General features: G+C 49.0%; 3 protein-coding genes across 5 annotated transcripts in view; 2 read left to right on the forward strand and 1 right to left on the reverse strand.

Annotated features, from left to right (window-relative positions):
• Positions 1-893, forward strand: part of LOC124053003 (calpain-2 catalytic subunit-like) — a 13,573-nt gene extending 12,680 nt beyond the window's left edge. Inside the window, exon 21 of the mRNA XM_046377905.1 lies at positions 582-893. Within this exon, the coding sequence (XP_046233861.1) occupies positions 582-605 (24 nt within the window). The 3' untranslated portion in view covers positions 606-893. The remainder of the gene's footprint in view (positions 1-581) is intronic.
• aars2 (alanyl-tRNA synthetase 2, mitochondrial (putative)) lies at positions 891-11,868 on the reverse strand. 2 transcript variants are annotated; one of them, XM_046377872.1, is made up of 22 exons: positions 11,847-11,868; positions 7,947-8,135; positions 7,715-7,860; positions 7,445-7,636; positions 7,179-7,323; positions 6,919-7,064; positions 6,722-6,830; positions 6,544-6,582; positions 5,987-6,101; positions 5,690-5,817; positions 5,363-5,501; positions 4,582-4,751; positions 4,364-4,477; positions 3,962-4,102; positions 3,733-3,870; positions 3,545-3,648; positions 2,888-2,996; positions 2,324-2,449; positions 2,124-2,234; positions 1,825-1,908; positions 1,637-1,750; positions 891-1,554 (listed from the first exon to the last, which is right to left on the reverse strand). In XM_046377872.1, the coding sequence occupies exons 2-22, from the start codon at positions 8,091-8,093 to the stop codon at positions 1,387-1,389; spliced, it is 2,685 nt and encodes an 894-aa protein (XP_046233828.1). In that variant the 5' UTR covers positions 8,094-8,135; positions 11,847-11,868; the 3' UTR covers positions 891-1,386. The 2 variants fall into 2 exon arrangements, with proteins under 2 accessions (XP_046233828.1, XP_046233817.1); XM_046377861.1 differs by lacking the exon at positions 11,847-11,868 and adding an exon at positions 8,960-9,327.
• On the forward strand, positions 11,074-22,443 carry alg13 (ALG13 UDP-N-acetylglucosaminyltransferase subunit). 2 transcript variants are annotated; one of them, XM_046377885.1, is made up of 25 exons: positions 11,074-11,352; positions 11,913-11,996; positions 12,078-12,128; positions 12,205-12,251; positions 13,324-13,396; positions 13,668-13,749; positions 13,978-14,143; positions 14,362-14,425; positions 14,562-14,679; positions 14,968-15,032; positions 15,673-15,773; positions 16,026-16,111; positions 16,314-16,578; positions 16,778-16,885; positions 17,468-17,615; positions 17,695-17,869; positions 18,013-18,048; positions 18,124-18,179; positions 18,760-18,828; positions 19,426-19,552; positions 19,632-19,751; positions 19,915-19,955; positions 20,315-20,429; positions 21,449-21,556; positions 21,692-22,443. In XM_046377885.1, exons 1-25 carry the CDS (start codon positions 11,233-11,235, stop codon positions 22,069-22,071), a joined length of 2,805 nt encoding a protein of 934 aa, XP_046233841.1. In that variant the 5' UTR covers positions 11,074-11,232; the 3' UTR covers positions 22,072-22,443. The 2 variants fall into 2 exon arrangements, with proteins under 2 accessions (XP_046233841.1, XP_046233849.1); XM_046377893.1 differs by having other exon boundaries at positions 16,781-16,885.
• Positions 22,444-22,896: the final 453 nt, after the last annotated feature.

The following is a 22,896-nucleotide window of genomic DNA, read 5'->3' on the forward strand; positions in this document are numbered from 1 at the left end:
ATAACTTGATTCCCTCAGTGATCATGTGATCTGTCCGATGTCTGTGGGAGCCACCTGGAGTCCTGACCCTCACTATGTGGTCATACGGTCCTCCCACAAACCAACCAGGCCTTAAAAGCTGGACTGGAGTCAGTCGGCTGATGGTGAAGGGCCTGACTGGTCTTTGGTGGAGAGACACAGAAGGCATCTCTTTACAGTTCATTTAGGATTTCTGTGAACTGCTTCATGGACACGATTCTGTCTGATCTTAGCACAGGAGCTTAGCCGAAACATCCGAACTGAAACCGTCACCACGGTCAGGTCAGGCTGTGTGATGATTCCTGGGGTCAACATTGACCACAGAGACAAGTAATTCTGATTTGACGGGTCATTTTTTAGACCTTTTTTAATCCTCCAATGATACTTGACACACTGACGTCATTTTAAAACAGGATCCACGTGGAGCCTGTAGGTTAAGATTCCAGGTCTGAGATAGGACAGGGTCTGTATCAGGACAACAGCAGTTAGGTCGGACATTTCTGTGTAAGGACAAACAGAGACAGCGAGTGCAGCTAACTTAACATGACCGTGTTCTCCTGCAGTGGCTGAACGTCTCTCTGCTCTGAAGAACCAGGACGGATCCTGCTGGACTGACGGGGACACCTGAAATATTCCACGTGGTGAATGGAGTCTTATTTATGTGTTGTGCTGTCGTCACAGTGTGTTAATAGGCACTGACTACATGTTTGTGTAGAGGGGTCTGGGCAGGTAGTCCTGCTCTGATTGGTCCAGTGGCATTGGTCTCTTGTGTCTCTGTCCAAACTGGGTCTGAGTTGTTGGTTTGTCCCACCTGATGCCTTAATGATTAACTGCTAATTACTGACTTAATATACAAAATAAAGAAAGTGGAGTGAGTGGTCATGTGTTTATTCATTTTCAAACGAAGACATTTAAATATCATCGGTACTGAATTATAAACCTTCACACCTGACTGTTGGCCAATCAGAAGAGTCTGTGGCTGTGTGCAGAGCTTACAGCCACCTACAACATCACATTTTTGAAGGAAGGGCAAACAAAATGTTAGAAACACCTCAGTTCAAAAGTTTAAGCAGGTCCACATGATGGATTAACATAAAACATAAAGCTAACTGTTAGCATGGTAACAACAGCTGCTTACTAAGCTTTCTGACTGGCTGACAGCAGCATGGATGTCCTGCCTGCCACAGTTAGGCCACACCCCTCGCCCCCCAAACTGTCACGCCATTGGTTAACAGTTAACAGAGGTCCCATGTGTTCTGCACCACACGTTTCCTGTCCAAACAGGAAACGCTCCTCAGTGCAGACAATTGACCTTCTCACCTCTCAGCAACCACCAGCAGGAGGCGCTGTGATGTCAGAACGATGTCATCATCTCTGTGTTTTCTGGCATGCAAACTCCTTTGCCCAGCTCAGCGCCTCAGCGATGTCACTGCTGCTTCCTGTTCCCTTGGCGACCACCGCAGAGCCTCCGGCACTCCCCCCGAGGTGATGACACACCGCCACTGCCCAATCAGAGGCCAAGAGGGACGGCGAGTCCTGAGCAGTGAGAGGACAGCCAGTAAGATAATTCAAACAAGGCTCCGCTCACCTGTGATGTCACTGATAGGTGTGCTGTTACCTTGGGAACCTGACAGGCACACAGAACCTTCCCAGACTGCCTCTGGTGAGCGAGTAGCATCACATGACTGTGAGGAGCTGCGGCACTCAGATGGTTCACTGTCTTCATCAAAATCTGACAGGAAACAGGATGGGAGTGACCTCATCAGACAAAACAATCCAGGTGCATAATGGGAAACGAGTTCTTACCGACAGAGAGTCCGTCTCCACCGAGTCCACCTGCAGATCCTTGTTGCCGTTCTTCTCCAGCAGAGCCTGAGCCCGCACTGCGGCCTGTACAAAGCATGATGGGAAAACAAGCTGTCAGACGACGATGTCTCTCTCTCTGCCTGCCTGCCTGTCTGTCTGACTGCCCGTCTGTCTGAACTCCATGTGTTGATTTCATCCTTTTCAGAATCAATGAAACACTTGATGCATTTCTGCAAAGCCTGTAGCTGACTGTTGACTGTGGGGTGTGTCTCAGGTGTGTGTCTCAGGTGTGTGCTGACCTCTCTGGTCTCCAGTTTTCTGACGTTGGTGTTACTGGTCCTCTGCAGAGCTTTGAGTCGGCTCTGCAGCTCTCTGCGCTGCCACTGGGGGATGGGAGTGTTGTCTACAGCCTGACAGACACAGCACAGGGTCAAACAGCAGCCACACTCCTCCTGTTCACGCATCAGGGACTGCAGTGCATCATGGGTAGTGTACATACATCAGAGAGCACTCCGACCTCCTTGGAGAGACGTTGGGTGGAGTCAAGGCTGATGGGGGCGGAGCCTGTGAGTCTGGCTGACAGAGAGTCCACATCCTGAGACAACTTGTGACCCTGTTCTCGAGCCTGAAGGCACACAGGTGGTTACACTGCATGTCGACACGGCGTCTCTCTGATGTAATAAAGTGATGACATCATTCCCGCTGAATTATTGTTGTCGTACACACTGTTTATAACCATCTTTACTTTCCTCACTAAAACAGGATGTTTTTTGGTTTGTGACCTCATGAATGACTCATTTTCTCCACAAAAGTTTGTGACAAAAAGTCACAAAGTTGTCCTGCTGAGGTCAAACTGCTTGTTCTGTAAGTATTTCACGAATGAATCATCTGGGTCTGTCGTCTGTTGAGTGCATCTCAAGGTAATAGCCCACCAAGAGTTAGTTTATGGACTGCACCTTTGAAGATGTGAACCTGTCATTGTTTTCTCTTCTCATGGAGCTATGCTAACCATCACCATGCTAAGCTAAGCTAACCAGATGAAACGTGGGTGTTTGTAACTGACCCGTGTGGCTTCACGTCCCGTCAGCGCGATGATTCGACTCATTCCTTTTACTATCTGTTTCTCTGAAACGACCACCAGGTCCTCAATGGCTCCGGTCTGCAGCAGGTGACTGAAAACACACACACACACACCCCAGTCAGCATTTACATGTTCAGACCATCGACACATAAAGATGGTCGACGCGTCTCCACTTCCTCCCACTGTACAAAGTGAAGCAGAGGGCTGTCATATTGTTCTGGTGATGTCATTTGGAGCCAGAGTCTGTGCAGTAGTGATCGGGAAGTGGCGCCACAGTCTGAGCCAATCAGGAGCAGCGCTCAGCTGTCAATCATGACATCTCAGTCCCTTTTTATAACATCAAATAATTAACTGAAACCAAACTGATCAGAGAAATGAACACTTGAACAAACAGCGTGATGAGAACTGAGGGAGGAGCTTATGAGCTGTACTGCAGCCAGCCACCAGGGGGCGACCACATGTTTGGTCTTGGGTAAAACACATTCACATACATACACCACTCATGTTGTAAACTAGACAACTGAGGAGTTCACTTGATGATGAACTGTTCCTTTAAAGGCTCGCTGAGGTTCTGAAGTTAAATCTGAACTTGTGTCAATGTGACAGGTGAGCAGGTGAACAGGTGAGTATCACTCTCACGTTCCACAGCAGAGCTCCACAGATGTCTGGCTGCCTGTCCGACCATCGAGCAGGTCAGGGACCGTCACCGCCACCGCCACCACCCGAACAGGGTCTGGATACACCTGCAGACAAGCAGGAGGACAGAGAGACAGTTGGTACACCTGCAGACAAGCAGGAGGACAGAAACAGTGAGTGTCTTTGCTCACTTCGTCCACTGTCCTCAGTCCGTCGATGCACCTGGCAGTCTGCAGAGGAAGCTCCTGGCTGTGGACGATGTGATTGGCTGAGATGATGTCATTAACACACGTCTCTACCTGCTGCAGCTGAGAGACGCTCAGTGAAGCCTGAGGAGGACAAAATGACCACAGCTTGCTTCATCACTGCGTCCTGTTGGTCAGTGGTCAGAGGCAGTTAGCTGAACTGGATAAGTCTGACCTTGACGCTGAAGTCAAAACGGAGGCGATCAGCTGACACATGAGATCCTCTCTGCTGGACTGAAGGACCCAGAACTTCCCTCAGAGCAAAGTTCAGGATGTGAGTCGCTGTGTGTTTGACCATACAGGACAACCTGTGGACCTGGGAGACGATGGGACAACAGGAGATTTGTTTGCTGCTCAGGACTTTCTGATTCAGAAAAAGTGTGTGTCACCTTCGATCCTTCTAGACAAACATCTATAAGACAGAAGGCGTCCCCCCAAGGCCCCCCAGTCGGACCACTTCTGTTCACACTGAGAACATTATTTCATCTGTGAATACTTTTAAATCCATTCTTGTGCAGATGAAGCCAGTTTACACTGATGTGCTGATTCTGATTTATGATATGTGTTTGGTGTTTACCTGGTCCAGGTGTAGCTGGATCTGGTCTCCAGTCTTCAGGCTGTCTGCTGCAGTCACCTCATGGACCACATACCCCCCTGCCTGGACCACTGCCTCCACAGGGTACAAGATGTCCTGAGAGGCAGAAGAAACACACCTGGAGTCAAACCTCACCTGGACACACTCCACAAGTGATATTGCTGTGATGCATCTCTCCTCCGTATGGCGGTTTGGCTCACCTGCAATCCGTCCCGGGTCAAATAGCCCTGGTCATGTGACTGCCCCCCTTGCTCAGAGTAGAAGCAGGTTTGATCCAGGATGACACCGCAGCGCTGACCCTCAGTGACCTCCGACACCAGAGTCTGACCGTCATACAGAGCCAGGACTGTTGCACTGCAGGCTGGGAACACTGGGACAAAAACACTCGGCAGGTGAGACAGATTACAGGTGAGTTCAGCTGCAGTTCCACTAATGTCCACCAGGTGGTGCTGAGCTGGTGAAGGAGAAAACCTCCAACCAGGACTGCTTTTATATCAAAGTGGATCATTTCAAACCCTGCAGTGACTGAGTCCTGATGCAGTCAAGGTGTTACCTGGACCCACCTGAAACCACTAATCATCAACTAGTTTGATTATCGATTTAATTGGGTTGAGTCATTTCTGATGAAAAAACAAAACTCCGTCCCCTTCTTAAATTTGAATATTTGTTTTCCTCCTCAGTGAACTGACAAAAAACAGACAACTTACTGATCAATCAAGTGAAGAATCACTTCAAGTAGTTTCAAAATAAAAGCTCTCTGGAGTTTCAGTGGACAAAAACCCAGCATTTCTTATCAAGGCTTTAATTGTGAAACATTTGCAGGAATGTGATTTTATTCATCATGTTCATGTTAAGCATCAGAAGAAGAAAAGTTAAAAACTCGCGTGTTGTCACGGGATCATCATCCTGACGAGACTCACAGTTTGTGGTGTGTGTGTTGAGACAGGTGTGTTACCTGTCCAGGTAGGACTCAGTCTGTACCGTATCTGTCCTGCTCCAGTCTGTACTGGTATTTGAGGTTGTCGTCAGTGTGAGGGACGCCGAGACGCTGCAGCTTGGACAGGCTGAGGACATCCAACATCAGCTGAGACTCGACACCTGACTGCAGATCAGACGTCACCTGACACACACACACACAAGCGTCTGATGACACCACTCTAAAAGTTCCTTCACAATAAAAGCCCTGAACAGTGTAGTCACAACGCAGCAGCACATAATATAACACAAACACACACAACTGGCATCACATCATCCAACCAACACGAAGGAGCTTGTGGCGTTTCCATGTTAGTCAGAGTGGAGCTTCACCTTGTTCTTCTCTGCGATCAGTCGATTCAGCTCCTGCCGGTCCACCTGGACTCCTCTCTCCTCCAACATCAGGTCCACCAGATCCAGAGGGAAACCCAGGTCTCTGTGCAGAGACCAGGCCACGGAGGCTGAGACACACACACACAGTTAGAGTCTGCACTCCTACAGTCTAATAAACAGAAACTGACTCAGCTGTTGAGGAAGGAAAGCTTCAGACACACCAAGTGCAGTGAACTCAGTGCTCCCTCTGCAACCTGTCCAGGTGGCTGAGTTGTAGTAGCTCAGGGAGGAACTGACCTGGGAACATTCCATGTTTGTAGTCCTTCCTGTTGAGCGTTCGGTGGATCAGCCTGCTGCCCTGCTGCAGAGACGACAGGAACTGAGCCTCGTTCTCATTGATGATGTCCATGATCTGGAAGAACAGCAGCTGTCAGTCAACATCTGCTGGTGGCCACTTCCTGTTCTGAACATCTAAAAGCTCAGTCCAAATCAGCGGGCCTGGAATCTAAATCAGGGCACGACCTTCCTGTTAATTTGTGTCCAGTATTTCCTCCCTCTCAGCCCTGAGGGAAATATCTGCTCTTTAGCTGCTAAATGTGTCCACCAGCTGCTCTCTGACAAGAAGTGGACCACGAGAACCAGAACCTGAACCTTAAAGAGGCTAAAGGAGGCTAACATGCGTCTCTGTGTTGACAAGCTGAAGTACATAAAGATGACATACATTTAAAGGAACGGGAAAAGTTTTGTCTTCAAACGTTGTATTTTTATTATCAGCTGATGTGAATTCGCACTAAGGTCATGTGATAATCGCCATGACAACTGAGCTAACTCATCAGAAGGAGGAGATTTCTCACCCTGTGTGCCTCCCTGTGGAGCTCTGGATACGTATCACCCTGCCAACAAAACAAATCAATCAATGAATCAATCAATCCCCGCATCGCTTACTGTTTACGGCAGAGAAGATGTAAGAACAGAAAATGAACATCAGTAAAGTATAGTATAATCAGAGGGATTGTGGGAAATGTATTTTACCAGAATATGGGTGACTGTAGGAACCAGACTAGCCAGCGCTCCCTGAGGGGCCTGCAGGACCTCAGCACAGAACCGAACCGCCCGCCGCAAAATCCTCCTCAATACCAACCTGACACATAGCAAACAGACCACCGGTCACTCTGACCAGCTGATTGGCTATCCACTGTGCTCTGGCAGACGATTGGTGGATGACTTACTCTGCTCCTGACATGCCTGGATAAACTCCGTCAGCGATGCACACTGATAACGTGCGGATGTGGTCGGCCACCACTCTGTACGCCATGTCCACCCTGCCCTCGTCTGCTGCCCCCGTCCTGCCGCCGTACGGGCCCGCCCTCGACCTCTGAGGTCAGACAGACACATCGCCACGGCAACAAGTCAGTCATGGGTCAGTCACTTCAGAGCATTACGGATATCAGAGATCAGAGAACAGCACCCGGAGCTGTCGGTTGCGTACCTGGTGGATGGCTCGCAGCAGCGGCGTGAACAGGTCCGTGTCGTAGTTCGACCGTTTCCCCTGCAGGATGGTCACCAGTCTCTCTAGTCCCATCCCAGTGTCCACACTGACCTGGGGAAGCAGCTGCAGACTGTGGTCCACCTCCCTGACACACACACACACACACACACACACAGCTGTCAGACTGGCAGCTGAGCAGTACAAGCAGCAGACTGGTTCAGTGGTTCGGTGCAGGGTTCTGGACGGGTCCAGCAGAGCATCTGAACCTGTTGTACTGCATGAAGACCAGGTTCCAGATCTCCACCACGTCTGGACTGTCAGCGTTGACGAGTGCCGCGGCGTCTCGTCCTCCCACATGGTCGTAGTGAATCTCTGTGCAGGGGCCACAAGGGCCCGAGTCGCCCATCTCCCAGAAGTTCTCTTTGAGGCCAAATGGCAGAAGGCGTCCAGGTGGGACCCTGAGGAGGATGAGGAGACAAGCGTTAGCAACACAAACTCCGGTGTGGGCCGGAGAGCAGCAGCTGAACACGACGTACCCGATGTCCAACCAGATGTTTCGCGTCTCCTCGTCAGCTGGGAGCCCCGACGCAGCATCTCCAGCAAAGTAAGACACATACAGTCGGTCCGCAGGTATCCCATAATACTCTGTGAGGAGGCACCACGCCATGCCGCACGCCTCCACCTAGACACACACAAACTCCATGATGGTGATGTGTGACAGGAAATACACTTCCTGAGTAAACAGGAAGTGGTCTTCCTCCTCCTCACCTTGAAGTAGTCTCCAAATGACCAATTTCCCAGCATCTCGAAGAAGGTGTGATGGTACACATCTCGGCCCACATCCTCCAGGTCGTTGTGCTTGCCGCCGGCTCGGACACATTTCTGACTGTTGACCACTCTGCGGTATGAGGACATCTCGCTGCGAGGGTCCACGGTCCCCAGGAAGATGGGTTTAAACTGCAGCGAGAGTTCAGTCAGCAAATGGTGAATGAATGTTCACAATCAGTCAGGGAATCAAAGCTCAAATCTCTTTTAATCTTCAGTCAGCCAACAGAGACAGAGAAGACAAAGAAGTATTAACAGGAAGAGGAAATAATGTACCAACACGCAAAGACACACAGAAAGAAACTGCTTTTAAAGCCTGGGCATTTTAACAAGCGGAAGCTGACTGTCCTGCAGCACACAGAAATAACCTCACTGTGAGTTCAGCTACCGAAAACAACTTCAGTGGGTTTAATTAACGACGTTAATGGGGGGCAGCCGTGGCCCAGAGGTTGGAGAAGCGGGCAGGAAAAAATTGGGTGTGGTGGATTAATGCGGTTAGATGGCTGATGTGCCCTTGAGCAAGGCACTTAACCCCCCAATATGCTCCCCGGGCGCTTGATGCTGCCCACTGCTCCTGTGTGTGTTTCACTGCATGTAATTTGCCAGGTATGCAGAAGACGAATTCAGTGTGTGTGTGTAAAAATATATATACTGTCAATAAAGTGATTCTTCTTCTTCTTCTTCTTCTGAGCTGTCATGCAGTACGATGTGCTGGGAACAGAGACTTTTAAAAGACTTTTAAGCATCAAGACTTTTAAGACTCTTAAGCGTGTTACATTAGATATACTTCGCATATCAAATGTACTGCGTATATACAGTAAGTACATCCACAGTAACGTGAACTGATGGGACCAGCACTTTGAGAGGACGTGCTCTTATTTTCAACTCGCTAGCTAATAGCCGCTAGCTTTCCGCAGGTGTCCTGAAGGAACAGACTGGACCGGGTTCAAACTGACCTGGTTCATGCCGGCGTTGACGAACAGCAGGCTGGGGTCTCCTCTGGGTCGGACCGGGGAGGACGGGACCAGCTGGTGTCCGTATTTCTGCCGGAAGAAGTCCAGGAAGGTGCTGCGGACTCGAGCAGCGGGCATCTCCGGAGCAGAGCTGCTGAAGAAGCGAGCTGAGCGAGCAGAGAAGCGGCCCGGCGGCGCGCCGAGCGGCCGGAGCCTCCGCTGAAGCAGTGTGAGCATGTTGGCCGCAGACTCTGTTCAAAAAACGACAGAACCGGACCGAGTCCGAACCATGGTGACCCTCTCTGTGCACAGGTTGTCACAATGCGCATGCGCACACGACTCTACTTCTTTGAATGGAGAATGTGACGTTGACGCCGTCAGTAAACGGATTATTACCGCCACCTGCTGGTGGGACGACACAGTCCTCCCGTCTGTCCCATGTTCTGTGGTGAAATTAATTCAGTTTGGTTTTACTCTGTCAGACGACTACCTGCACAAACAGAAAGACAGCAGCCTGATGCTGTGAATTGATCATCATAGTTTTGAACTTTACATTGTTGTTATGACCGTGGAACCCTGGACCAACTCTACATCCTCTTGAGGGCTGGATGGCCTGTTGCTACGGCTCATCCAGTCTCACAGCTTGGTTCACACTGCCAGATAAAAGTCAAGCTTGTTCCCATTTCTAGGCAGTGGAGGGTGTCAGGTTCGATGGCCTTAGGATTCCATCTCTGCTTTTTGCGGATGATGTGGTCCTATTGATGTCATCAAGCAGTGACCTCCAGTTTGCAGCTGAGTGTGAAGCAGCTGGGATGAAGATCAGCACCTCTGAATCCGAGGCCATGGTTCTCAGCAGGAAAAGGGTGGATTGCCCACTCCGTTGGTGGAGAGATGCTGCTCCAAGTGGAGGAGTTTAAGCACCTTGGGGTTTTGTTCAGTGAGGGTAAAATGGAGCAGGAGACTGACACCTTGATCAGAGCAGCTTCTGCTGTGATGATGCTGTACTAGTCTGTAGTGATGAAGAGAGAGTTGAGCCGGAAGGCGAAGCTCTTGATTTACCCGTCAATCTACGTTCCAACCCTCACCTACAGTCACAAGCTGCGGGTCGTGACAGAAAGGACAAGATCGCAGATACAAACAGCCAAAATGAGTTTTCTCCACAGGATGTCCAGGCTCAACCTTAAAGGCAGGATGAGGAGCTCAGACATCTGGGAGAGGCTCAGAGTAGAGCCGCTGCTCCACCAGTTGAGGTGGTCCTGGACGTCTGTCTGGGGAGGTGTTTCAGGCATGTCCATCCGGGAGTAGACCCCGGGGCCCCGGACCCAGGACATGATGGAGGACCTATCTAGCGCCTGGTCCCTGGAGGAACGTTGTCTCATTTCACTGTTCACTGTACTATTGTTGAACAGCTAAAATGTCAATGTAAAAACTACTTGACTGGACTTGACTGGACTTGCCACCATCAGGAAGACTGTCCACCACAGAGATTTGTCTGAAATCCCAAAGACAACGGCAAAGGCAAACCTAATAAAACTGATTAAATTGTTAATATTCTGTTGCTGTTTTTTTTATCTTGTTAAAGGTGTGTTATATTTTATTTATCTGAATGTGTGTATGTTGTGTGTACAGTTGCTCAGTTACACATGTGGTATTTGAAGCTTATCTTCTTATGTTAATTTTTACTGCACTACATTTATGTGACAACTGCAGTCTCTGTGATTTTACAAACAAAACTTAGGATGAACTGACATAATACATTATTTTACACAAGTCTTATAAAAGTAGCACCATTCAGCTTCAGCGGTAAACGTTAATGCGTCACTTGTGACACGAAGTCTGCAATGCAGAAGCACTTAATCTTCCTTCACGAATTAGTTTTACTTTTTTATTTGCTGACTGGTAGAAGGTTTTACTCTTGTATTTAAAGGCGCGCTTTTCACCACAACATCGTTTTAATTTGTTTTATATATTTATTTTAGATAGATTTGTTCTTTACTTAGCGTGTTTTCTCTTGGTTGTTGAAACGTTAAATTTGATTAAAAATCGTGACCAGCAGATTTTATGACTCTGCGCAGTTTTTAAAAAAGAAACATCTTTTTATTGTATTTATCTACTCTTTCCTCCGCTTGTCGTGAAACCCTCGGCGCCCCGGCGCGCTGATTAGACCTGATTAAGACCACCTGTCGGAGTCACGTCAGCGGCACGTGGTGTCGGTCGAGCGGGATCGTGTTAGCAGAGTACACCGAGAGACTTGCCGTTAGTTTACCGGCGGAGGGATGCAGAAAGGCCTGAAGAAGTACTTCGTCAACATGGACGAGTACCTGAGCAGTCTGGGTCTGTACAGGAAGATGGTGGCCCGGGACGCGTCTAGCCTGTTCCGAGCCGTGTCAGAACAGGTAAGCCGGGCTAACGGTGAACCCACTGTTGTTGCGGGGGAACCGCTGGGACAGGACCAGACCGAGACAGTCAATGGTGGAGTCTAACTGCACGTTGATAAAGTCATTAGCAATTAACCCAGTCCAGGTTTGTCCCATTAAGCAGATTCAGTGAGTCTGAGTCCAGGTAGCTGGGAAACTGGCTCCAGAGACGGACTCCTTGTTGGACTGAAGATCGGGTTTGATGATTACTCGTTTATTCAAGAGATTAAGGAATCAGTAACTGGTCCATCGGATTACAGAAAGTCATGTGATCTGATTCCTTTTCAGTTACTTCAGACATTGAAAATGGTTCACTTTAAACTGGAAAAATGGATGCAGTCACACAAACTTTCACCAAAATTCATTTGTTTGTTAAACGTAAAAATGTTCACACGTCGGTGCTTCATTCACACAGTGCGAATCAATTAAAGAAACACGTTAGCACTTTGGTTTTTCTGCACTGACAAACTTACTGTTTACAGTCTGGTCAGGTTTCTCCTTGAGCCAATTACCTGGTCATCACCTGTGTGTGTGTGTAGTTGTATTATTCTCAGAACCACCACCTGAAGATCCGTCAGGACTGCGCCAACTTCATGAGAGCCAACAGGTGCAACTTTGAGCCGGTGAGTCACCACATGAATCGACTCGGCTAACAGCCAGTGAAGCGAGCCGGTCGGCAGCAACAAACGTCTTTTCTCTCTCAGTTTGTCGAAGGTTCGTTTGAGAAATATCTGGAGCGTCTGGAGGACCCTAAGGTGAGCTGCTGTGACCTTTGACCCTTCAGTCCACTAACAGCTGAACAGGTGTCTCTGAGTGTAACTGTGTTTGCAGGAGACGGTGGGTCAGGTGGAGATCAAGGCTCTGTCTCAGCTCTACAGGTGAGAAACTGTCACGATCACCTGCTCCAGACTGCAGAAATTGAACTGAAATGTTTGCTCGTGTCTGAGATTCCAGAGAAATAATTTTGGCCTGGTCGTTCTTTTATTGAACAAAAGTTGAACTGAGAGATTGACTTTTGAAACTGACATGAGATCAGCTGATTGTTTGGTCAGAAATGTTTCAGTCCACTCCTGATCCCCCAGAGCTCTTACAGGCTGGAGCATCTCTCTCTCACTGAAGATCTTTGAGTCATGCTGGTGTCCTCATGCTGCGTTCCATTTGTATTCGTAACTTGTAACTCTGGACTCGGACCGACATCGCAGCCATTAAAAACGAGTTGGACGAGTCCTGTTTGCCACAATGCAAAACAGCTCATTTGTAACGTCATTCAGCCATTGTTGCTATAGCAACATCAACAGGTTACAAGCATCACCAGCTGATACACAACACATGACGCAGCATTTCACGCCTAACGACCACAACGGTGTGTCCACAGACAGCGGTGACACAGTGTTGGGTATACGACTTACTAAACTGGATATAAAAAGACAAAACCACTAAAAACATGCAAAACCACAGCTTGTATTTACAGTCGATGTTCTGAGCAGCCATCTTGGTTTGCAAACTTGGCGTCCTCTCTGTTGGAATTGAACTTTGGGTGGCGTTCAGTTTGTCACTTCCGGCTTCGGAAGTCGGAAAACAACTCGGAAAATGACTTACAAGTGCAAAAGGAACGCACCATCAGTAAGAAGCAACCTGAAAGTGGGTGGAGACATGAGCTGCTGTCCCCACCTCCACATGTCCTCCACATGGGGGACAGTGGCTGATTGGGACATGAAACATGTTGAGACTTTAAATCCTGGAATCCTCCTGGAAACCACATACCACGTGTTTCCGTGCAAATATTAATGAGCTTCAGAGCTGCCGTTTGGACTGAGCCAAGCTAACTGTTTCTGTTCAGTCTCTGTGCTAAGCTAACGGACACAAGAGTGGAATCAGTCGTGTGGCTCAGTAGGACGAGGTTTGAATAACTGCGCGTGTGTGTGTGTGTGTGTGTGTGCGCACGAGCAGGCGTTGTTTCCTGATCTACCGTTACCCGGGGAAACCAGCCACGGTGATCTCGGAGGACGATTTCGTTGACAAGGTGAAGTTGAAGTTTCCTGTTGAGTTGATGAACTGCAGAAATCAACAGAAATGAGACTAAAACGAACAGAAAATAAACTGATCACCGTTTTTGGCTTGTAATTTTAACACAAAAGAATCAAACCAGCAGAGTTTATTGACTTGAAAAATGATGTGATGACATCATTTTCACTGACTGTGACATCACTCAATGACAACATCAGAGGCCATTCATGTCACATGACACCAAACTGATGTGATTGGTCAGCACTAACTGTCTCTGTGTTGCCTAGGTTACGCTGTGTTGCTCCATCAACGGCCACTATGACATCGTTTACCCAAAGAGTTATCCCGCCTCCGCAGCCGTCTGTCAGTGTGAGTGCTGGCCACTGATTGGTCGATCACAGTGACTGACAACAGCTCAACATTTCACTGTCAGACCGACACGTTTATCAATATTAAAATTAACTGCACCTGGATGAGTCGGGAAAAGTTTTAGCCCTCATGGTGGGGACGTTTTCAAACCAGTTTTAAGGTTCAGGTGAGGATCGGGTTTCAGGTCTTGGTCTGGTCTTAATTTATTATGGTTCTCTGTGTGTGTAGCTATCCTGTACGAGCTGCTCTACGCTCAGGTGTTTGGTGTGGAGGAGGCGGAGCTCTCTCAGGCCACGGAGGCCTTCAAGGCCGGAGGTCGTCGCTATAGAAACAGCCTGTCGATGTGCAGTGACATCGACATCGGCTGCGACACACCTGAGGACCGCAGCCACAGGTAGACATGCACACCAGCAGAATATTGTGTGTGATTGATCATGTGAACCGTCCTGACAAACCGGAGCAGGTCTGGGGTCAGATTGGCGGTTTCATGTCCACTGAGAAGTCGATGTGACCTGAATGCTGGTTGTAGCCTTTTAGACTGAAGACAGAAGCCAGATGTGAAACAGGTTTTACTTCCTGCGGGATGTGTGTGTGTGTGGTTTTATCCTGCAGGGAAGAGTTGGAGTCGGGTGGAGCTGCTGAGGAGAAACCCCGTGCTGCAGCAGACGACTCAAAGGTGAGCAGCCTCATGCTGTCCCCTCAGGTGAAGGTCAGGAGTAGATCAGGGACCACACTGAGTTGTTTTCTTCACATTGGAAACATGAAGACCTGAGTGAGCCAGTGATGATGTGTCTGCTGTTTTCATTGGTCAGCCTCCTGCAGAAGCCCCAACCCCGTCCAGACTGTCTCTTCCTTATAAAGTATTGAAGTCTCTGGACACAGAAGTTTATAGAAACCTGGAGTTTGATGTGTGGCAGGACACCTGCAAAGGTGAGACACATCTGCCTGAAGTCCAGCGTTGATGAGAAAAGACAAATGAGTGTTGATTTGAACTGGTTTTGTTATGAGTTATTAATAATGTGACCACACTGTGAAAGTCACCGGTTCAGTTTGATCTCCACTTAACAGAGTCAGTCTTTAGGTAACAGGACAGTCACTCACCTGAGCAGCAGGTGAACACACCTGAGGTGAAGGCCGGTGGTTTTGCGTTACTCACGCTCTGATCTGCCAGTGTTCCCACCTGAGCCTGATCCTGTCGCTGCTGTGTGTGGCTCACAGAGATGCAGAAGACGGAGTACATGGTGTTCGCAGGGCGACAGTACTTCCTGGGAGACAAGTGTCAGGTGAGACAACACTGGCCAGCTGCTGCTCGCTGCGCTCAGCCTGGTGTGCGCAGTATGCACTTTATGTACAGTACACACTTTACGTACATGCAGTACACACTTTATGTACAGTAAAACCTAATGACACAAAACAGACATTAAGACACTGCAGGTTGTCTCAGAGTTTACAAAACGTCTCCAATATTCTGAGACCAAACCAGACTGGTTGACTCACATGATGCGTTTAGGGGTGTGGCTGCGTGGTCTCTACCCATAATGCTTCCTCAGGTGGTCATTTACAGGTCAGGTCCTGCTCCCGGTCGAGCAGGTGATGTCCCGGGTCTGAATGCTGATGCTGATGTTGGTGTGTTCACACACTCAGCAGAGAGCAAAGCGTCACCGTGTCGGACTGTGTGCCGACTGCTGGAAACACCTGTGACATGTCATTGAAGGGACAGCTCACCTGTGCTGGTGTCTGTCCATTGAGATCTTTATGCCATGATTTGAACTGTAGACGTGTGTCTTTGTGTACCAGGACATTCCTGGTCTCCAGTATGGTACATTTCCGACTCGCTCTTCTCTGGGTTTTGGGGGGAAAAAACCCCCCAAGCCTGTTTCAGACTTGAATGTCAGCATTTTTACCTCGGTCTGTGTCCTTCAGGTGCGTCTGGAGCCCAAAGGAAAGTACTACAACGCCTTCATCCAGGAAGTTGGAACGCACCCCTCAGCCGTCACCGTCTTCATCGAGGAGCTGGGAGAGAAGTAAACCTGACACTAACTTGACCCTGAAACAAAGTGTGAACCTGCAAAAAGCCCTCTGACCAGTGAGGACTGGTCTTCAGTTGGACTTGTCTTCACAGAGAGGCTTGGCAGCTTCCTCAGGAGCACATTTTCAGTTTGTAAAAATGTGTTGTCATTTTAAACCAAGCAGGATCAGACTTGTTTCAGGAGGGCTGACCTGACAACAGTTTATCTAAATGTTTACTCCTGTGTGTGTGTGTGTGTTTGTGTCAGACACCTGGTCCCTCTGACTGATCTCAAACCGGTGAATCCAGTTCCTGCCTGGAACGTGGCTGTCCCAGCTAGAAAAGGAGACCTTGGTACGTTTTCTCTCAAATCCCAAATCTGTTTTGGTTCTTTCTCGTCCTGCTCTGTTATCTATTTTCTTCATCTGCTGGAAATACTGAAATACAGTGAACTCATTAAGTTCACGTTTGAATTTGGTTTGTCTCTTCTGAGCGTGACGGCTGATGTCCATATAGCATCGTCCCAACTGTCTCCCTGTCTCTGTGTCCCTGTCAGACTTGGACTCGCGTGGTCAGCGTCATCACCGCCATCGTTACTTCAGGAAGTCTCGGGGCAGCAGTGGAGTGAAGGGTGCTGAGCTGCTCATTACACCACCCTCCTCCTACGGGGGCCCCGCCACCTCCGGCCTGCCCCCGCGCTTCCAACCAGCAGGTCACCCACGCCCGCCCCCTCCCCTGTCACCTGGAGCCATAACCTACGACCCCTACGCCCCCCCACACCACCACCCCACAGCCAGACCTCCTCGCTATGGGGCATCCAGGTGGGAAGTTACACCTGAAAAAACAGCCGCTTACTCGAAACCATTTGAACAGATTCTGTCAGTACTTCAAACCTAAAACTGCCAAGTCTCCTGTGTGACCAAACAGGAAGGAAGAGTTTGATTAGTTGACTGATCCATAACTTGAATTAATCAGGAACTGTGTGTCTGTTTGTATACCTGTCTCATGGATTCTGGTCAGAAGCTCCACCCGTTTCCTGAACCGTCACCTGATTGGTCCACAGTTGACCTGTTACCACCCTGGCAGACGATACTGTCACGACTACGAGAACTACGCCTTCAGGTCCCGGTAAACGACAACAAACATAGCTGCTTGTTTTTCCAGCTTCTGTGCTCTGAAGGTTCAGGCTTCGTGTCTCCGATCAACCCCAAGATTTAAATCTGGTGCCAAACGTCCACATACCGAAGTCGTTAGCACAGCTGCTTCATGTGGAATCGGTGGGACTTTGGTGGAGACACAAGTAAAGCCATCACAATAACTTGACAGAAGTTAAATTGTGTACCTTTTACACACAGGACCTTTGATTGGCGGTCTGTGGATTTTCTCATTTATCCTGGTCACAGCTGTATCGAGGAGACTGAATCAGATGCAGCTGGACTTGGTTATATGTCTTTGAAGACATTTTGTCTCTCAGCAGTTCATGCTCATCAAGACTAGACCAGGCTAGCCTGACCAGCTGGTGGGAGAGGGCGGGTATTTAGCCTCTGTGGAGTCGTTGTCCAGGTTCGATACTTGGTTCTTTGGTGCTGCAGGGTCTAGTCTAGATGAGCATAAACTGATATTTCTCCAATCTAAAAACTACTTGTATTCGATTCAGTGTCCTTGAGATACCTAATTAGCAGGAAAGTGCCTCGTTTGTCGTTTGTCCAGTCGGAGTCGGCGTCAGCTGGCAGCTCTGAATAAAGAGTGTCAGTTTGGTTTCTCTGCGGAGGTGGTGGAGGAGCCCACTGATCTGGAGCCAGCCATCGCCTACTATCAGCTGGACGACGGCACCGACACCATCTTCCCCCCACTGCTGGTAAGGTGTTCTGACCTCTCATTGGTCTCCATCAGGTTCTGGCAGGTGTTCATGTCTCATGTGACGACTCCTCCCTCAGGATCAAGCTGTGCCACCACCTTCCACTGTGGGGGCTCCACCCCCTTCCTCCTCTGGCTCCTCCTCCAGGGTTCAGAGAGGCTCAGGGCCCCTGCCACCTGCACCTCCTCCTGGAAACACACCTGTTTGTTCATCAGAGGAGGACCAGGAGGACACGAGCACCGTGGAGGACCAGGGTGAGGTTGACATTTCATTCAAGTAAAGCCAACAGAACAGTCTGTTCAGCTAGAACACCTCAGAGAGCATCAGTTCTCAGGTGGTCCTGACTTTCATTTTTCCAGTGGTTCTGTAAACATGTGACTGATGTGTGTTTTGGCAGCTGAGTACACAGAGGAGTACCTGTACATGGCTCCAGGTGAGTAACAGGAGACAAACGGCTGAGAGTTCTGCACCTGGACACAAGAAATGACTCAAGTGTGAACTGTTGCAGATCAGGCCTACCCGACCTCAGGTGTTTACACCGCTGCTGAGCCCCCCACCAACCAGGTAACTTGACCTCTGACCTCACAGCAACTATTTAACAGAGATTTAAACACATCACGTCACGATCACATCACGTACGATTTGCAAGTTTGCTGAAGCATAGAGGAAATCATAATAACAAACCAGACGGCAGTAAATGAGCTCATCCCCTCCTCTGAGAATCCTTTGTTGTTAGTACAAGCAATGGGAAGAAGCGGTTGGCTGTCATTTGTAGAAGCTGCAGTGGTTCACAGGGATGAAGGTCAGGCTCCTCTCTGGGCCTCCAGAGAACAGCAGAGGAGAGACTGAACAGATGCCTTAGACCACAGGACTGTAAAATGTAGAAAGTATTGTAGAATTATCAAAGACAGAGTTATTGAAGGAGGTATATCAGGAGGTATTAAATCAATGTGTGTATGTAGCACCAAATCACAACAAAGGTTATCATGACAGCAGCAGCTCGAGACTGAGCTCTTGAATGTAGACACTATGGACAAAGAGCAGTGCACTGTCCTCTTATGTCACTATTGAAACCCACTCTTGCTGGTTCACCACAGAGAAAACAGACAAAAAGCCTCACTTTTATGTTTTCTTATTGTGAAAGGACGAGCAGGAAGGAGGAACTGCTGACTCTCCCCCAAGACCGGAGATGAACTACAGCTACACGCAGCAGGTAAAGAGCAGAATGAACATCATGTAAGTGCAGTTCTTTCACACACAGTCGTGGATCAGCGGTTAGGGTGTCGGACCCGTAACCGGTGGATCGCTGGTTCGATTCCCCGTCCCGGTGTCCATGGCTGAGGTACCCTTGAGCAAGGTACCTAACCCCCACTACTCCCCGGGCGCTGCACGCGGTCGCCCACTGCCCCGGGTTTGCTGTGTGTGTGTGTGCACGTCACTTGGGTGGGTTAAATGCAGAGAACAAATTTCGTTGGAGTGAGTTCCCTCCAATGACAAAATATGTCACTTTAATCTTTAATCTTAATCTGATTGGTTACTGCTGCAGCTGTGACACAAAGCTCCACCCACCTCCAACCTTACAAACATCCCATCTGGCTCACTGAGGTCAGAAGCCAGGAACTGGTCGTCTTCGTCGATCCGTTCTCTGCCGATGGATGGATGATGATGATGTAGTTTCTATGGTTACCACGGTGATACAGCTGTGCAACTGGTCGCCTCATGTAACACGTGACACGTAACATAAAAGGCACGAGAGCCCGAGCTGCTGATTGGCCGCCGATGTTCACTGATGTTACTGTGTGGGTTTCAGGTGGTGAAGCCAATAGCAGTCATCTGCTCTTCACCCTCCTCTTCCTCCTCCACTCCCTCTTCACCATCATCACGTGTACCTGCAGCTGCTCACCTGCCGCCAGCCACACACACACAGACACGCTCAGGTATACACACACAGACACACACACACGGACACATGCGGTGACTGTATCTTGAATGTATTGTGATGGTTTGTGTTCTTAGTTGCCATGGCGATCCCGGCTCCTTCTTCCTGGTTGGTTAATGACTTGGGTGAGGCGCTCTGCACAGTGGTAGCTCCTCCCCCTTACTCCTATGACCCAAACGGCAGTGACTTACCCCGAGGTCAGAGGTCAAACACGGTAAACGCAGTGTGACGTCAGGTTGAGTCTGTCACAAACTGCAGTCTGAACCTGATGTCAAACTGCTGCTGCAGCTTCCTGTGATGTACGTTTTACTCATGTTGGTGTGTGTGTGTGTGTGTGCGTGTGCGTGCGTGTGCGTGCAGACTGCAGAGTCCTCCAGTATTATTTCAACTTAGGAGTCCAGGTGAGAGACTTCTCGCTGCAAACTGATCACCCGTGGCTGACACTCGGTGTTGGTTCGGTTGGGTGGTTGGTTTCCATCTCTGGGACTGATTCACTTCTCAGCACGTTTCCAGACACTCACACCTGTTGTTCTCTGTAAAACCTGATGCAGACCTGCAGTATGTGGACTCATGTTAACTGGTCAGCTTCGGGGGGGGGGGTGAAGAGTACAGTAGACGAGATGATTGTGTCGGTTAATCCTGACGAATCGTTCAGACTGTAAAATGCCCAATAGTCATGAACCTGATCAGCTGCAGGTGAAGAAAGCTGTTCAGTTTGTGTTGAGGTGTGAATGAGCCGTGTCCTCTGACCTTCCCACAGTGGTACCATCAGACCTGTTGGCAGCAGCAGCAGGCGTACCCCGCCACCTTACCAGAGGCCCCCTATGCCTACCAGCACTTCACCCCCTACCTGAGCCAGGAACCCCCTCTGCACGGTAAGACCTACACACTTTCTGATTGGCTGCTGGGACAAAGAGCTGCCACTTCATTGGCTGCTTGGGTAGATGGAAGCGGTCAGCATTTTCATGAGTGGCAAATGGAGACTGATGTAGCCATTCAGACTGTTCCCTAGTGCCGTGCAGTGAAGTTCAGGTGCTGAAGCTCAGGGTCGGTCAGTTCTGTACGGGACTGGACTCCGCGGCAGCCCCCTGAGGTGGAGTACAGCAGCAGTGAGTCCTGTTGAAGCCCAGTTTTCACAGTGGGGGGCCCGAGCTCTGGCATGAGTATCCTGATGTATTCCTCATGGTGCTCCAGAGTCTGAGGCTTAGTCGGGTCCATGAAGACCAAAAGCTGCTTTGTTCACTGAATTTCCTGTAAATCCTCTGACTGTGAGAGCACATTCTCAGATGTTCCTGAAGCTTTGTTTTTTGAATGTGGTCAGTATGAGCTCAGCCATGAACTCGGAGAGGAGGTTTCCTTTTCCCCAGACTCTGGTCCACTTTCCGTAAGATCACTGCTGGGATCCTATCGGGTGATCTGGGAATATCCTGACTCGTATGTTGGACATACACCATTCTGTGATAATCCAGAGTAACTACACTTCTGCTTGTTTTTCCTCTGAAACAGGTGGTAGGATTTCACATAGATGTTTGACTATAAATATGAAACAGTGTGAAACGTGGTGACATGTTGAAATGCAGCATGGGACTAAGTTCTGTCCTCGTCTTGAACATGTTTAAGTCTGGAAGCAAAACACACTCGTAGTGTGAAGTTTACTGTCAGAAATGCTCATGCAAAAGACTTCTTCTCTGATTAAATAAACTTGTCCAGCTTGTTCAGCTTTCATAATTCATTTCCTGTCATGTCATGTGACTGTCACATCCAATATAATGTTAGTGGCTGCTTGCTAACGTTAGCTGCCCCTCTTGATAAGTGAGCTAGTTGATTTGATCAAACCCGCACACCTAACGGGAAGTAGAACCTCTCTGATCTGGTCCTGGTCTTCTATTTCCAGCTGCGCCACCAACATATCCTGAGACAGCTCGAGGCCCCCATCAGTCCCCCTCGTCCTACCCAGAGTCCAGCAGGGCAGGAGACGGACAGACAAACGGACACAGTAGCGGTTAGTACTGAAGAAGTTTTAACTCCTACCTGTCAGATATGAGCTTTTGTTACTTCTATAAAAACATCTGGACGCACCTGGACATGGCGATGGAAAATCACTCAGGTTGGTTTGTTTCATATCCTTCCTCATCAGGCCCCGCCATGGAAGGCTCATCCTCCATCAGCCCCACCCCCACAGGCTCCACCTCTGCATCTGTTCTCCTGTATCAGGATCAGACAGCCCCTCCCTCACTCCTGCACCTGCAATATGAAGCTCCACCCCCAGCCGCCTACCTGCCCTCCGCCCCTCCACCTCCTCTTCCTCACCCTGCTCATCCTCACCCCACCCACCTCCCACATCACTCCTCCTACCATCCCTGCCTCCCCCCCTCAACCCACTGGGGGGCACTGCCAGGCGGAGGCCACACCCCCCGAGTCTACTGCCCCGCCCCCAATCCTGGTCATGTGATCAGTTACATCACCGCCCCGCCCCCCCACCACACAGCCACACACTACATCCCCCCAACCATCTAACACACACAGACTTCTTCCTGCTCAAATATAAAACAACTGCTTCAAAATAAAATACAAAAAAGGCTGAAATGTGAGTGAAGTACCTCAAAGGAATAACTTATTGTTTGAAATGTTTGTTAGCTGTTAATTGTTTGACCTGCCTGCTGTTACCATGGCAACGCAGGTGACAATGTCCTCATTTGCCACAATGACCAGGCATTTGACTAATGTTGTCAGATTTCTGTTTAAGTTTATCTTCAGTTTATCTTTCAGAGATAAGCCAGCCAATCAGAAAGAGGGGGCGTGGCCAGTCCCTGTTTAGAAGGGATGTATTTGTGTTTAACTAGTGGTCAGTTTTTTGTTACTGGGTGAATAAAGTTTGTTGTACCAGCAGATGATTGTGTCTTCAGTTTTGTTCTGTTTTTTTTTTTTTTTTTCTTTTTTTTGTTTGTAGCTGCTGCTTGGTCGGGTGGAGTCATGAGAACTTGTGGCTGACGGAGTGAAACATGAGTTATGTGGAGGCAGATAATGTGGTGCATGACTTAACTGTCACAGTGAACCAGCAGGGACGAGTTAAAGCTTTTAGTTTCATCACGTTAACTGTGATTTCATTCATCTCTGATATTTACTTTTCAATGTGTGACTGCAAACTCGATCTCAACTAAGTCCAGAAACCTGCATCAGATCACTGGACCCTTTCACACCAAAACCAAACTGGCAACCAACTGAATCCTGCCTGACCTGTGCTCCAGTGAAGAGGTCTCATACCAGACCAAGACATTCTGGCACAATGAGGATGTTCGTTTTCCTCCAGTCACTCAAAGCACCACAGAAGACAACCTGACA

This window comes from Scatophagus argus, chromosome 2, assembly GCF_020382885.2.
Source record: "Scatophagus argus isolate fScaArg1 chromosome 2, fScaArg1.pri, whole genome shotgun sequence".
Taxonomy (NCBI): Eukaryota; Metazoa; Chordata; class Actinopteri; family Scatophagidae; genus Scatophagus; species Scatophagus argus.